The sequence below is a fragment of the Pogoniulus pusillus genome, chromosome 2, assembly GCF_015220805.1.
Source record: "Pogoniulus pusillus isolate bPogPus1 chromosome 2, bPogPus1.pri, whole genome shotgun sequence".
In the NCBI taxonomy this organism is placed as follows: domain Eukaryota; kingdom Metazoa; phylum Chordata; class Aves; order Piciformes; family Lybiidae; genus Pogoniulus; species Pogoniulus pusillus.
In genome coordinates this window covers 34,833,634-34,849,810 of record NC_087265.1, presented here as the reverse complement: position 1 = coordinate 34,849,810, position 16,177 = coordinate 34,833,634, and the positions used below count along the sequence as shown (strand labels likewise).

At 43.0% G+C, this 16,177-nt stretch overlaps 2 protein-coding genes across 2 annotated transcripts; one reads left to right on the top strand and one right to left on the bottom strand.

The window, feature by feature from the left end:
* Nucleotides 1–186: 186 nt before the first annotated feature.
* Nucleotides 187–5,926, bottom strand: NIF3L1 (NGG1 interacting factor 3 like 1). Its single transcript, XM_064160673.1, has 7 exons — nucleotides 5,830–5,926; nucleotides 5,090–5,561; nucleotides 4,228–4,393; nucleotides 3,616–3,742; nucleotides 3,106–3,244; nucleotides 1,991–2,074; nucleotides 187–557 (listed from the first exon to the last, which is right to left on the bottom strand). The coding sequence occupies exons 2-7, from the start codon at nucleotides 5,520–5,522 to the stop codon at nucleotides 373–375; spliced, it is 1,134 nt and encodes a 377-aa protein (XP_064016743.1). The 5' UTR covers nucleotides 5,523–5,561; nucleotides 5,830–5,926; the 3' UTR covers nucleotides 187–372.
* Nucleotides 5,927–5,984: 58 nt separating this feature from the next.
* On the top strand, nucleotides 5,985–13,053 carry PPIL3 (peptidylprolyl isomerase like 3). Its single transcript, XM_064160686.1, has 7 exons — nucleotides 5,985–6,182; nucleotides 6,851–6,895; nucleotides 9,342–9,416; nucleotides 10,168–10,261; nucleotides 10,930–10,997; nucleotides 11,446–11,564; nucleotides 12,670–13,053. The coding sequence occupies exons 2-7, from the start codon at nucleotides 6,893–6,895 to the stop codon at nucleotides 12,794–12,796; spliced, it is 486 nt and encodes a 161-aa protein (XP_064016756.1). The 5' UTR covers nucleotides 5,985–6,182; nucleotides 6,851–6,892; the 3' UTR covers nucleotides 12,797–13,053.
* Nucleotides 13,054–16,177: the final 3,124 nt, after the last annotated feature.

Below are 16,177 nucleotides of genomic sequence, written 5' to 3'. Positions count from 1 at the left end.
ATCAGTGACTTACACTGACATGATTCATCATAACTGCAGCAGGGTAGAGTTGCTGTGTAAACTTAAAACTAGAGCTAAGTTAGGTCTTTATATTTTACCTAAACCAATCATTGAGTATCATGGTTATCAAATATCTAGTAAGGGTAAATTCATTTGGGTGCAGAGCAGTAATTGAGGAAGTCAGCCTTCTGTAGCCCAAACCAAGCATTTATTTATCTGACAAAAGACAAAATACATCACAACTTCGAGGCAATACAGAATACCATCATTTTGTTCTAAATCAGTTTGGAGCATCTTTATTAAGCTTGCAGTTGACACTGTAAAACTCTTGACTGAATTCTCTCCTGTTTGGTCTGTTTGGTCTTTTTTCTTTTATGCCACTTGGAGGGGATCTCTGTCTTTCTCAGACACTAGTATGCTGACTTTGTTCAGTAAGTGGGTAGCTAGCATGTCACGCAGATCTGACAAGAAGCCTCGCTCAGTGTTACTGTGCTCACACAGAATAACACTTATCCCATTGGCAACCGCATCCAGAACGTCATGGTGGGACATCTCTCCTGCCATTTTAAGAAAGAAATGCCATGTAGGTCACTAGGAGTACAGTTTAGGTAACTACCTCTGCAATGTAAGCAGAATCTTAAGAAGCTGGGGAAATGTAACAGGACACAGACCCTGAGGGGAAGTACAACACCATCTGCTCAGTGTAAGAATATAGAACACTACTTGAAAGGCATACATCCCCCAGTTACAGCTGTGACAAGCCCTCTTTGAATGGTGGTAGATTCTGCCACTTTGACCAGGAAATAAGAGTGCAGAGAGTGGTTTGGAAGTGGACTGTCTGGATGTCACACAGGCTGCTGGAATGGAGGAGAACAATTGGGAAACCTTGCAAAGTTGTTTGAAGATCAGTTCTGCAGGGCTGCTGTATGTAAGGGTGAGGTGGGACATGCCTTGCCATAGAATTTGCTCAAATAAAGTACTACAGAATGTAAGGCAGCTTGCACACTTTAAAGCAAGCTGTAAGGAAGTAGGTGTCCCACTGTCAGAGGATTATGGACTAAGTGTCCCTTTGGTCATGTGCACTATATGGTTCCTTTGGAAGATTCTGCAAGCTATGTTATATTCCATTTTCCATTAGGAAATTCTGTATAGAGTGGAGGAAATACCCACTTCAGTTTGTCATAGACTGCCATCAGCATTGATTTTGTGTTGAAATAATGCATATACAAGCAATGTTTTAATTCATGTAACCTTGTTATTCCTCCCCTATACTCAGGACTGGTCAGGCCACACCTTGAGTACTGTGTCCAGTTCTGGACCCCTCAATTCAAGAGACATGTTGAGGTACTGGAACATGTCCAGAGAAGGGCAACGAAGCTGGTGAGAGGCCTGGAACACATGTCCCATGAGGAGATGCTGAGGGAGCTGGGGTTGTTTAGCTTGGAGAAGAGGCTCAGGGGTGACCTCATTGCTGTCTACATCTATTTGAAGAGAGGTTGCAGACAGGTGAGGATCGGTCTCTTCTCCCAGGCAACCAGCAAAAGAAAAAGAGGACACAGTCTCAAGTTTTGCCAGGTGAAGTATAGGCTGGATGTTAGGAGGAAGTTCTTCAGAGAGTAATTTGCCACTAGAATGGGCTGCCCAGGGAAGTGGTGGAGTCACCATCCCTGGAGGTGTTCAAGAAAAGCCTGGATGAGGCACTTAGTGCCATGGTCTAGTTGACTGGATAAGGCTGGGTGATAGGTTGGACTGGATGATGTTGGAGGTCTCTTCCAACCTGAATGATTCTATGATTCACTACACTGCACAGCCATTTGTCTGTTGCATGTGATCTCTACTGTCATTACAGTAATTAACTGAAGGTTTCCCAGTTGTAGCAGGTCATGCTTTCTGGCCAAATCTCTTACCAGCCAGTCAATTTCCTTTTGTATCTTTTTTTTTTTCATTCTAGTGACTTTTTATAAATGTATATAGCAACATAACCTGTTACCTGTGAGATAGAGGTCAGCTTCTGTTCCCTTCAGGATACTGCTCCCAGAACCAGCACACAGAGCAACTTTCTTTACTGGTGATTCTGCAGGATACAAGGTACTGCAGTTAAACTCTTCCCTCTGTCCAGCCCTCGTGTTTGTACTGCTATTAATTTTCACAACTACCACCCTGATTTTAGGATCAATGTATATTTGTTGGAGGAAAAGACATCTGTCAGACTGAAAGAGTCATGGACCTCTAACATCTCTGATAACACAGCAAATTCTCTGTATACTACACAGATGTGGAGATTTTTTTTTTTCAAGAGGCAGGAAAGTTTGCAGAAAACTACAGCACAGAGGTTGGCTGCTTGCTAGTTCTGTCCTAGTGAGGTGTTAGTTAGGTTTCTGAACCCTTTAATAGGCTGTTTTTCTTTCCAGGACACTCAGGTGTTCACTAGTTTCTCAACCAATGACACCACTAAGGCAACATTTTGCCTCTAAGATATACTGGTTCCTAACTTTCAGATCTCAGAAGGCATGCTGAAAGCTGCTCCATGCCATTAAAGATCTGCCATTGGCTATGGCTGCTGATTCCAAGCTAATGCATATGATAGTGACAGGGAATTTCATACATTACATTTCCTAGGGAGAGGAGACACACGACGCAGTTTTCAAACCCAATTAAGGTTCTACAGTAGTTACCACATAATTCCTATTGATCTGGTGGAGTCACACCACTGTAATCCCACAGCATGATGACAACCTTAAAAACAGTTTAAGGTTTTCTGTTGTGCAACTTACAGTACAAGAGGCTTCTAATAAGACTGCTCCCTACTAAGTTTTGAAGAGTTTTCAACAAATTTGCTTTCATAATTATGACAGCTGTAAGATGCAGGATGACAGATTATGATACGTATGAGGGTGTTTACTACACATTTTGCTACTGAGCCACTGTTTGAGCTAGGACAGTTCACCTTCTTTGCTGTTACTTCTCTTAATCAAAATGTGGTTACATGTTCATATGGACATCATAAAGCACCTTACTATTTTATGGTGCTGTGAAATTTAACATTCAGTCTCCAAAGGGAATGTCATAATCCAATGGTGCAATCTTACTTGAAGGCTTGCTTACCTAGTGTCTTGCCCACTCCCATGGCTAAGCGGACATAGGGTAATTTTAGGTGGTTCTTGACACGCTCAATTATGTCTGACAAAGAGACTGGCTCACTCAGCGTGCACAGACGTCCCATTCCAGTATGGGGAAGGAGAGGCTGAAAGAAATTGAAATGACTGTGAGAAAGCTGACTGTAGAAGTCTGCATTGCTTTCCATGCTGTACAAAGATAGGCAGGCTGGGAATCCAGGAATGCCTCTGAAGTTCACAGAAACTATCTATGTATGCCCTTGAATGTGACATGCTAGCTACACCAGCTGTTGGAACTGATTTAAGAATTGGTCCAGGCCACACAGTTATTTTCATGGGCTTGGAAAATGTGTGTGCCTTCAAATCCCCACAGGCCAGTACTTCAGAGCACTCATGGGGTAGGAAACCTGTGATGCTACTGACTACTGGATTTCAGTGTCTGGGGCACTCAGCTCACACAAGTAACACATTCACTGGAACTAATACGTGATTTGATTACCTTCTGTAATAAGAGAATCTCGGTCTTGTGGTAAAGAAGGTTGTCCTGGGATAATAAGGCCACCACCTCCAGCAGTGCTTTCTGAGAACAGTTCAAACTGACTCGTGTTTGCTCCTCACCTTCAACCCTGAGGAAAGATATGCTTGGTCCTTGCTACAGAACTAGATAAAATTTCTGAATCATATTAATGTAAAATGAAGCCATGCTATCCCAGTGGCTGTTCTACCACAGAAAAAGAGAAAAAAAAAAGGCACTGTAATAAACCTGGCCTAGTAAACTCTTTGGGAAGAAACAGATACGGGAATTTAACTTGACTGTCCTCATCAAGCTTCCTGTTAATACTGTCCTTTACCACCTTTAATATATGTGATGCTATATTGAGTTGCATTCAGTATAACATCGTATTCAGTGTTGCATCAGTGTAACAGTTACCATTCAGTGTAACATCGATTGATCAGGAAGGGGATGATTATTCCTTATGTTTCTAGAGCCACTGCTGGAAAACACAGCAGCAATGCATAGAGGAACAAAGTGATTACAAAAGTAAAAAACTATTTTGGCAACTCATCTTCAAACAACAGAAAGAATACAACAGTAGAGTGAGGTAGATACCTAGCAGGAAGAGTAGCAAGACAGGAGATCTCTTGGATGGTTTTGATTTTGGACAGCACTGTGTCCAGATGCTCAGTGTTGTTTGCATAGAATTCTACCCGGTGAGTGCCCTCAGTTGGATGGCTGGGTGCAGCTGATGGATGCAATGGGATGGAAGTACAGGCCCCTAAGAAAACAGTACTGTTTTACAAAGCTGAGTAAATACTCTTAATATTGGTTTAGTGCATATCCTAAAGAGAAGCAACAAGATGCAAATTTTGCAGGTGAATCTATTTTCTCTGACAGGAACTGAGGACTTCTTGATGTGTTGCTGCCATTATGCAGAGTCTATTTTAAGTGCAAAGAAGCTGGTGGATAGATATGATTTGTCATTCTCAGTGCTATCCATATTATCCTAAGAACTGTACAAAATCAAAACTGTTTCTGGTTTGTACATCAGGCTGGAAAAGACAGCTGTTGTCATTTATGATCTGCAACACAAGACAGAAATCTAAAATGAATTTCAGATACCTTCAGTCCTTTGCAAACAGCGAGATCTTGCATTCTATAAATTCACGGTGGTGATTTAAAGTTAGTGGTCTAAATTCTGCAACCAAGATAGAAAATAAATACGCTGCACCGTCAGATCCAGTAGTTCAGTCAAGCATGTGAAAAAAGTCCTCTACTATTCATACATACCTGGTATTCCTCACCAAGGTAAGTTCCCTAAAATACGTTTAGGGGGCTCAGAAATACTAAAAGGATGAAGTAAAAACTGACCTGTGTAAGCTGAAGAAAGGAAAATGAGGGGAGGTCTCCACTTAAAATAACACATACTGATACATAACTTTAACCTGTTTGTTTGTTTCTAACACAATCTCACCAAGTCCCTTTGTGAGCCAGTTATTGACTCCATGAGGTACGGCATCGTATGCAGTATGTGGAGAGTAAATCCCGACTCTGTTCTCCAAGGCTCGGACCACCAGCCGCTCTTTCCAGGTCTTCCACGTTACTCGCTTGAGCGGTGTGAATATAGGAGGGTGGTAAGAAAGAATTAGGTCTGCCTTCTTCTGCACTGCTTCCTCCATCACCTCCTCAGTGAGGTCGTTAGTGAGGAAAAGGGTGTTCACAGTGTGGGGAGGACTTGGTTCCACCAGCAGCCCCACGTTGTCCCAGCTTTCAGCCAGCGAGAGGGATGCGAAGTCATTCAGGGCAGAAACGAGCTCCCGGAGCTGCATGAGGGAGCGCGAGGGCAGGCGGCCCGCAGCACGGACGCAGGCACAGCGGCGGAGCAGCTGCGCGCCAGGCGCCAGCATGCGGCTGTCAGCGGAGGCAGGAAAACAGCGCCAGTGAGCCTAGGCCGGGAAAGAGCACAGCTGAGAGCGTCCAGGCTGCAAACGCACCCTCCTTGCCTCCAGAGCTCTCCTGGTTAAACACCGTAAGCAATCCTGCACAACGGTGCCAGAAAGGCACGGAACTTCAACTCCATCTGCTTTCGCAACCGGACACCTCTCGGTGTTCACTCTCCAAAAAGGGAGGTGGCGGAGTACCCGGGAGCGAGACAAGCAGCCCTGGAGCCCGACAACGCCTCCGCTCACGCCGCCCGTAGGGCCTCGTACTCACCTCACGCCAGAGACGAGCTCCCGCTGCAGCCCTGACGCACGACCCCCCCACTTCCGCCGCGCTAGCGCCCTCCGCGCCGATCCGCGCCTTGCCGGAGGAGGGCTGAGGCCAGGGCTGCCCAGCCCCTTCCTTCCTGCCTGCCTGTTGGGGGCCGGGCTGCTGCGTCCCGGCGGCAGGCGTCTGCGAGGCCTGCGTGAGGTCAGGCCGGGGTGAAGGCACCGGGTCGGCTGGCAGCCGCGGGACGGTGGAGGAGCCGGGCCGCGCCCTGTCCCGCAGCCGCCTGTGTGGGTTTCGCGTGGAAGTACCTCAGGTCGGACGGAAAGGAGCGGCGGCGCCAGACTGTCGCGGCTCAGGTAGAAGCTGCATGAACTGCAGCGAGCGCGGTCGGCCCCTAAGCTGGCCGTGCGCGGTGCCGGTGGCTCGTCCCGGTGCCCCGCCATCCGAGCAGCCCCTAGTGAAGGGGACTGCGCGGGGCCGGGCTGGAGCGGGCTCCCTGGCTTCTGTCACAGGCCTTGCCAAGCCTAGGGCCCAACCAGGGAGGGCAGTTTATAGAAAAGTTAGTGTGTAAAGCTGTTGCCGGTTTATTGTCCTTAGTCTGAATGTTTTATTTGAAAATACTACTAAAACAAGAACCTGATCCTTTGCTTGGGGGCAGGTCGCTGCCTGTTGCACCCACAGCTGTCAGAAGGTGGCCCCAAATCGCACTTGTGTTTCGGTACTCGCACATGGCTTTTATTTGTTACCATTTATAAAACTGATCTTTGGAAAAGATGTGATTTCCAGTATAAACTTCTGTCTTAGGAAAGGGTGGGGTTTTCCCCTCGCTGTGTTTCTTTAAGCTATTTTGTTCTTTCTGATTCGCTATGTGCTGCATAGTTGTGTAGAACAAAAGTAACGACTTTATCCAGAGTCACTTGAGCGACACTGTAAAAACATATAAACACGCGAATATTTTAGTTATCAAAAAGAATTGCGGATTGGTGGGAAAAAAAACAACAAATTTCACGTGTTTTCTTTGCAGGAAGCTGCTGTATACAAACCAAAAGCTTTTTGATAAGGAGACATGGTGAGAACAATAATACGTTTTCATTCTTTCTGAAATGATCATCCCTTGGAAAAGGGAATACACTTTGAGATGCTGCAGCGCTTCTCAAAGGATCACGCTTTGGATTTGGATGTAATGAGAAATTAAGGTTTTCATTTCAGCCTTTTAACAAAATATTGCGAAGAAGAACATAGTTTAATATAGTTAAAATTTCAGTTATAAGAGTCTAAATTTAAATCCGACTTTGACTAACGTTTGGTGATCTAATTTGGTTTCTTTTACCACAGAAGCATTATTCAAGTTGAAAGCCCATAGTCCTATGCTGCTTGAGTGTATGTAACCTTCTACATTTGGCAAGCTTTTGAAAGTTCAGCAAATCAGAAGACAGAGATATGACTGTCCAAGGGACAGGCCCAGCCAGCATGGGTTTAGGAAGGGCAGGTCCTGCCTCACCAACCTGATCTCCTTTTATGATCAGGTTACCCGCCTGGTGAATATGGGGAAGGCTGTGGATGTAGTCTACTTGGACTTCAGCAAAGCCTTTGACACTGTCTGCCACAAGAAGCTCCTAGCCAAGCTGGCAGCTCATGGTTTGGACAGATTCACTCTGTGCTGGATCAAGAACTGGCTGGATGGCAGAGCTCAGAGAGTGGTGGTGAATGGTGCCACATCCAGTTGGCAGCCAGTCACTAGTGGTGTTCCCCAAGGATCAGTGCTGGGCCCAGTCCTGTTCAATATCTTTATTGATGATCTGGACGAGGGCATTGAGTCCAGCATCAGTAAGTTTGCAGATGACACCAAGCTAGGAGCAGGTGTTGATCTGTTGGAAGGTAGGAGAGCCCTGCAGAGGGACCTGGACAGGCTGGATGGGTGGGCAGAGGCCAATGGGATGAGATTTAACAAGGCCAAGTGCAGGGTTCTGCACTTCGGCCACAATAACCCCAAGCAGCGCTATAGGCTGGGGACTGAGTGGCTGGAGAGCAGCCAGGAGGAAAGGGACCTGGGGGTACTGATAGATAGTAAGTTGAAGATGAGCCAGCAGTGTGCCCAGGTGGCCAAGAGAGCCAATGGCATCCTGGCCTGCATCAGGAACAGTGTGGCCAGTAGGACAAGGGAGGTTATTCTTCCCCTGTACTCAGCACTGGTCAGGCCACACCTTGAGTACTGTGTCCAGTTCTGGGCCCCTCAATTCAAGAGAGATGTTGAGGTGCTGGAACGTGTCCAGAGAAGGGCAACAAGGCTGGTGAGGGGCCTGGAGCACAAATCCTATGAGGAGAGGTTGAGGGAGCTGGGCCTGTTTATCCTGGAGAAGAGGAGGCTCAGGGGTGATCTTATTACTGTCTACAACTACCTGAAGGGGCATTGTAGCCAGGTGGGGGTTGGCCTCTTCTCCCAGGCAACCAGCAATAGAACAAGGGGACACAGTCTCAAGTTGTGCCAGGGTAGGTATAGGCTGGATGTTAGGAAGAAGTTCTTCACAGAGAGAGTGATTTGCCATTGGAATGGGCTGCCCAGGGAGGTGGTGGAGGCACCGTCCCTGGAGGTGTTCAAGAAAAGACTGGATGAGGCACTCAGTGCCTTGGTCTAGTTGACTGGATAGGGCTGGGTGATAGGTTGGACTCGATGATCTTGGAGGTCTCTTCCAACCTGGTTGATTCTATGATTCTATGATTCTATGACTGTGTGTCTTAAATTGTATATACACCTTTTATAGGTGCATGGTCTGTAACAGCATGCTAGTATCAAGATTGTGTAGGGTTTTGTTATTTTTCTTTTCCCCAGTAGTTGTTTCTTTTCCCCAGTAGTTGTTTCTTTTCCCCAGTAGTTGTTTCTTTTCCTCAGTAGTTGTTTCTTTTCCTCAGTAGTTGTTTTTGCATAGTTTAGCACTTTCCATGAGAGCACTGTGATGTATTTGGCCTATAGAGATATATTTGCTTGGGTGGTTGAATAGCTGCCATTTTAAATGTTATGACAGTTATTTATGAATTCTTAGAAAAGTGTAATTTTTTAGGTTTGCTTGTTTGTGAAGGCAGGTTATATATGGTGCCATTCAGAAGTAGCCTTTCCTGTCAAAAGGCAAGTAACACCCAGCAGTTGTTCCTCTTGTAAACCAGTGAGGTATGTGCACCACACTGTCATCTGAACTAGTTGTAACCTTGATTCTTCAACTTTGCAATTAAGTGACTGAGCAGGTCTAGTTCACAAACAAATGATATGTCTCTGGAGTGTAGCAGTATGAAACAGATCTTCTGCATTATCCTGAATAACTTGATTTGTCCTGAAACTAAACAAACCCAAGATGTTTCTGATGATTTAACTGGAAAAGGGGAAGGTTTGTGACAGTAGCCTTACCTGTGGCCAAATATTGAAACAGTGGTTATAACCACTGGGAAGAACTTATGTTCTTGGTGAGAGTGGTAAATAAATCTGAGTCTGTTAGTAATTCTTTTTTTTTCCTCCTGCTTAGGCTGTCACGCTGCATACTGATGTAGGAGATATTAAAATTGAACTGTTCTGTGAGCGTACACCAAAGACTTGTGAAGTAAGTCAAGTAATGGGAGCAGGATTGCCTATCTTGAGGCAATACAGTAGAAATAATGAAGACTGTAGAGGACATGCAGTTCATCTTGGAATTATAACATTTTAAGCTGTTACAGCGCCTTTCCCACTCGTGGAACTTGTGTTCTCTGTCAAACTGTCTAAAGATTTGTTGCTTGTTTCTCACCAGATAAGATTTAGTTAAGGGTCACTTCTCCCCAAGTATCATTTGTCCTTAAGGGGAATATAGTACATGGCCTGGGATTCCCAAATTTCCCTGAATTTGCTCCTACTTGCACCGATTTAATTTTAATTTAAAAAGAGTGAGAATCACTCCCAGTTTGTCAGAGGCTCCAGGTTTTCCTTTCTACAGTAAACAAACCTAAATATAAGTAATTTGCCTTTTTAATTAACAAAGCTGAAGGTATAAAGATATTGATTAAAAAATTACATTTACAAACTAAAAATGTTGAATGGAATGGAAGTGATACTTCAGAGCATATTTCAGGTTTCTTATTTGCTCTTCAAATCAAACAACCTTGTGCAGTAAGCTTTAAGATCCTTGTATTTGTGACCATGTCAAAGGAATGTATTAACTATAACACATTCATTAGTGTTCACTGCAAGTACTCTGTGGAACTTGCATAGTCACAGTGCAAAACAGAGGCAAAAGGATTAGTCTTGGTCTTGCGAATGATGCAATTTTTGTAACAGGATTTTCTCAACTGTTAATATCATTTGTTTTGTTTCTTTAGAATTTCCTGGCTCTTTGTGCTAGTAACTACTACAATGGATGCATATTTCACCGGAATATAAAGGGCTTCATGGTTCAGACAGGGGATCCATTAGGTAAATTCTTCTGCCCAGGGCTCTCCATACAAAAATTACATTAAAATAAAATGTTAGTAAAAAATAATTATAAATATTAATATCCAACCCAAACTGTAAATAAAGTAAAAATAATTTAGAAGAATTATTGTATTGTTGGTAGAAGATTTTATGATGAGATCAGTTTTCAGCAGTAAGCTTACAGAAGAGCAGACATTATTGTAATTCTAAATAATCATGCAGTATTAAAGCATTCTACAAACTAGTTTTTCTAGTGGTTTCCACTAAATGTGATAGTTCTGCTGTCTTACCAGCTCTTTGACAGGTGGCAGTTGCTACTGTGGTTTCTCTGGTTTCTGCCCAAAAGGTTCTGTGCTGCCTCTGAAGCATTTGGCAAAAATGACCTAGACAGTATAAACTGTTTGGGAGCAAATCTGATTCAACCGTGCATGTGCTTGTACTCAAACTGAATTTAATATGATGGTATGTCAATGTTTTGTTCTGCAATTTAATAAGTGTTCCTTGTAAAGAGTTATGGCTCTGTGCAGTATCAAAACATGAGAATCCAATCCCTGCCTCACATCACTTGCAGGCTGTCTAGGGTCTTTGTTATAAAATGTTTTAACTATGTAGTTTCTTGATTATTTTCCAGTATGAAAACCCAGTAATCTCTTGTGCTTCATTGTTAGGCACTGGAAAAGGAGGTAACAGCATCTGGGGCAAGAAGTTTGAAGATGAATTCAGTGAATACCTAAAGGTATTTCTGTGCTCTTAATATGTAGTTATATTTTCATAGGAATTTTCTTTACAGGTTGAAAAACAACCAGCATTGCGTTGTACTGTATTAAGTACCTTCTTGGTAATTGTGAAGCAAAGTATAATCCTGCAATAACGTAGTAGAAATTATTAATTACCATTAAAATACCAACAGGCATTTCTGTACTTGATAAGTTAGGTTTGAGAGTTTTTGCCACTGAGAACTGAAGTAAAAAAGAGTGTGTAATAAAGTGGTTTTCATGCACAGAAGGCAAAGAGGTAATTTTTCATTCAAAGAGCAATTTTTAGGAGCTAATTATGAACTGTGATTAAATATATTAGCAACCAAGATTTGTTCTTAATAATGTTACTGAAGCAGAGTGCTAAGTCCTTGAGCACTTTGTACAAGTTAGTCCTGTTTTCACAGATGTGTCTTCATGTTGTTTCAGCATAGTGTCCGTGGGGTAGTTTCAATGGCAAACAATGGTCCGAATACCAATGGATCACAGTTCTTCATCACTTACGGCAAGCAACCGCACCTAGACATGAAATACACTGTGTTTGGAAAGTAAGTGATCCAACTGCATGCCTCCTTATTGTACTGTGTGAAGGATCTGAATATTTCAGGGCACATGCAGAGCAAATTCAGAAGCTTCTGATTCTAAAATTCTGTAAAATGTTGGATGTGTATATGTAAACATATGCTCCTGCTCTGTCAGCAGGATTAGTTGCTCCTAAATGCTGCTCCCTTTTTTTAGTAGTAAAGAATTCAGTTGAAATGCTGTTCTGGTTTAGAGCTTCCTGGAGACCCAAAGTCCAACAGAACAATGTTATATATATAGGATGCCTCTCCCTCCCGCCTTTGAAAAAAAAAGAGAATTAGGTAGAAATAGGAAAAAGGGGTAAAACACCCAAAGAAAACAGACTAGCACCAATTTTGGAAGTTAAAAAAATAACTTTTAACAATAAATAAAGGGTATTTTAGATAAGGGAGGGGACACAGGTATAACATATATATATATACAAAACCAGATTGATGACAATGGATGAAGGTAGATTTATGAAGTAGTTGGTTCACTCTGTGTTTGGCTGGCCACGGGGCAAAGCTGTAGCCGAGAGCAGGGAGGGTATTGCTTGTCAGGCAAAGCAGAGTAGCGAGAGCTTCTCCTGGAGGAGCCAAGGGTACCTGGAGTCAGGTTCCAGACCACCTCCCTATTTGTGCCATTAGATTTACAGTTAGTAATGATTCTGTGCAATCTTGTCTGAGTCATAAGATTAGCAGTTATAATCTTACATTTGGAAATTGATTTTCCAGCCATAGGATTTCAGTAATTCACAGTAAGTTTTGGCGTGGCTGGTATCATGATACTACTATGATTGGTCATGCTTGCCTGCCAGGAAATGCAGCAAGGGTCTTTATACTGCTGTGGTTGGTAGAAAATGTGATACTGCCAGGTCAGTGGGAATATTTGTACTTCGTAGGAGAATCTGTCATGGATGCTTAATATTTCTTTCTAAAACAAATTATATGTCATATATAATTTTTGCCTGTCATATATAATTTGCTTGGAAAGTCCTTGCACTGTAATACTTAACCATAGCATGCCTTGAGACACCCCAGTTGTTGTATTTAAATCATTAGGAGATTCCTAGCACTTCCTCTTTTCTTCCAGAGTTATTGACGGCTTGGAGACTCTGGATGAGCTGGAGAAGCTACCTGTGAATGAGAAAACATACCGACCTCTTAACGATGTTCGCATTAAAGATATTTCAATTCATGCCAATCCTTTTGCTCTGTAGCCACAGAGTGCATTGCAAGGTTTAAAGCGTCATTAAAAAGGATTCTTTGAGCTGGATCATACCTTTGCTCATTAAATGCAGGATTTTCAGGCGCTGTGACATTGCTTGGGAGTTGTCACAGAGGAGCCTTGTGCTTTAAAGGTCAGTTTTTCCAGAGTATCTGACAGGATTTTTATTTTTAAATGTGGTTTGTTTTTTTTATACTTGTAAAATAAGAAAATACTTTTAAAAATACATATTTTGGTTTTACAAATCTTTTTCTGCCTTGTGTCTCTTATTGATACTATCTTGAAACAATGTCATTTGCCACAATTTCCTTCTCCCGGTTTTCTGAAACTGTCTCACATAAATGCTCACCATCCTTACCTATTTTTCAGAAAACTGAGTAAGATTTGCAGTTATTTCCCCTAGATGAAAGAAATGTCTTAGATAGATGAAACTCTTCTCTCCTAGTGGAGCGCTTGCTCTTGTACTGCTGTGTTGGAGTGGGAGCCTCTTTAGCCTTCCCAAAAGGTGAATTGGAAACAATTGCTTCTGTCTTTGGCACAATGCTTTTGGTGTGAAAGAGTAAGTGTTTATGTCTTCACTTTGAAACTGGGTAACCATGGATTTACTGTGACTTGGTTTTCATCACTTTATTGCACAAATAATCGGAAAACAAAGAGTAGTGACAAAAAGACTGTGGTCAAACTTCAAGAATATCCTGATGCATTCAAGATAATAAAAGATACTATAGTGATGATGATGTTCATCAAATAAGAGAGAGATATTGTTTGGTTATATATGAGACCAAGTATTGGACTCAAATATGAAAGTCTGCAGCAAAGTATAGAGATATGTGAATATTGACTGGTCAAGAGGAAAAATAAAATACATGCATAGATGTGTATATGCATACAAGATAATCCTATTTTCAAGTCACTTAGTATAGTAAGCATAAGGTAAACTAACTTAAATGGGGAAAAGAGTTGATTTTTGTGCACAAAAAAAGCAGTGCTCCACCTTTGGCATATTGGTAAAAGCAGACTGTTCTACCCTTCCTTGTTGATTTTGTTTTCATAAAACAAAAAATAAACAGACTTGTTTCCACAGAAGTTCACTTTCACTTTACTAGAGGTGAGAGATCTGCTTTGGGCTCAGTCAACACACTTAGCCAAGTCCATTTTTATAAATGGGCCTTGCAATCCTTGGAAGGTCAAGGTACATTTGACTTACAGTCTGCTTCAGTCTAGCATCTCCTGTTTTGAGACTTTGCCTCTTAAAGAGGACTTATGTGCAAGAGAAAGGCAAAGGTATGCGAGGTAGAGGTTACTGAGGTGTTAATGAGCAGAGTTAAACACTACCATATCTCTGGGACAAATTTCTATGTGGTGTGTGGAGTGTTGCTTAAAGCTTCTAGCCCGTGCACCAGACATGATACACTTTACTGTCAGTAAATGGATTATTTTAGCTCTGCGATCTTTCTGTCGCTTCCATACAACCAGTGGTAATAGGAAATAGAAAGAAGCACGCAACTGCATTTTTAACTGCCACACTGACACTACTGCTGTGCAGGTGGAAGAACATACTGGAATCTTTCCTACAGTGCAAAGGAATCATAATTTAAAATACTGACATGTAGCACTTAACTGAAAACAATTTTGTGTCTTTTTCTTTCTTTAGGGGACTGATGTGTGTATAGATTGTTTCCAGACTGCTTTATTCTTAGATGGCCCTATCCCCACATGAATTAGACTGCACATGAGATGTTTGCTTATTGTAGGTTTTGGAGAGCTAAATTTCAGGTGTAATGCTTGGTTAGCTCTGCTGACGTTACTGGAAATTGTAACCAAGAGAACTCTCCAAACCAAATGACAGTTTAGAAAGCCAACACTGGTTTACTACAAAGTTACACAACTTTGAATGCTAAGGGATTCCTCCACAGCTGGCACATCAATTGAATGTATTAGCTACACCTCATCTCAACACCTACTAGTTATCCATTGGCTAGTCTCTTGCTTGCTTCGCATTAAGGGTACAGCTTCTCTTAAATTCACTGAGTATGCTCACAGGGTGAGGGGTTTATTTTGGCCAGAGGTCTTTCAGCCCAGAGGTGTTTTGTAATGAGGCCAGTTTAGCCTAGGACACTATTTTGAAGTCAAAAGCTGACTTACTTAGTAGCACTTTTTACATGTTTGTCCAGGATGTTCCAGCTGTCAAGGGCATTCTGACTACAAGTCTCTTTCTTCATTGTTCAGTATATTGTCTACAAGAAAGTTTACCCCTGAACATGCACACTTCTTTGGTGACACTGAGGTGACCACTTAAAAAATCACTGGCATACTTGAAAGCTCCTTCTAAGAGAAGTGGCTGAGGGCCTGCAGCAAGGCATGGGGCAGTGAGAGGGCTTGGCCATTACTTAAACTGCCCTTTGTGCACTGGTAGTGAACAGCAGAGGAACCCCCCCCCCAGTTTGGGGGTTTTTAGTGTTGTGTTGAGTTTGTTTTGTTTGGGTTTCCTTCTCCATTCTTGGGTATTGATCTTACTTGGTTTTTGTTTGTTTGTTTTACAATGGTTATATTATGTTCTGTTCAGACTCAAAAAACCCCAAAACCTAGAAGCTAATAACAGATACTGCAAGGCATTTTTTAAAAGGTGTGCAACAGTTCAGAAATACTACAAACTATTGGCATAAAAAAGGTATCTTCAGTTTGTTAGTAATACATGGTCTTTTAAAATTCTGGTTTAAAGCTGACTGGGTACATGCTCTAAGAGCCTCTCACAGTTTTTCTAGCAAAATACAGAGACAAGGGCAAAAAGAATTTAGACATTTTTGGAGACTCAGAAAAACTCACTGATCTTTTTGGCAGTTATACCTACAGGTGGGTTAGAATTGTATTTTTTGTTTTTCCCCTAGTATCACGTTGTCTCCCGAAGTTCTCGGCAGGAAAATGGTTGAAGCTTTTCCACAGCTGAGTCATGTAGAACTGCTGTAACTGAATTACTTGATGAGGCATACGATGGTACTGTAAAGTGTTGTGACCGGATGACATGCACCTCTATCAGTCCAGCGAGCGGAGCCGGGAGTAAAAGTCTTTAACCCGCGGAGAGGTGAGGGACAGTACGGCTCTTCAGCGCTGGGGGCGGCCGTGTCCTACGCAGTGCCCGTCCCCTCTGGGGCCTGCCGGCAGCACGCAGCGCACTCGGCGGACAGCGGCCAGAATCCCGAAAGCCTCTGGGCAGGGCAACCTGCTTTAGCTGCTGACTCGGCAGCACGCACGTGCCAGCACTGCCCTATTGCCACACACCACGGGGCGGGGCGGGGCGGGGCGGGGCAGGGTGTGGCGGAAAGGCCTGGCCCCGCCCTCTGACGCCGTGGGCGCGCGCCGCCTCACTCCAGAA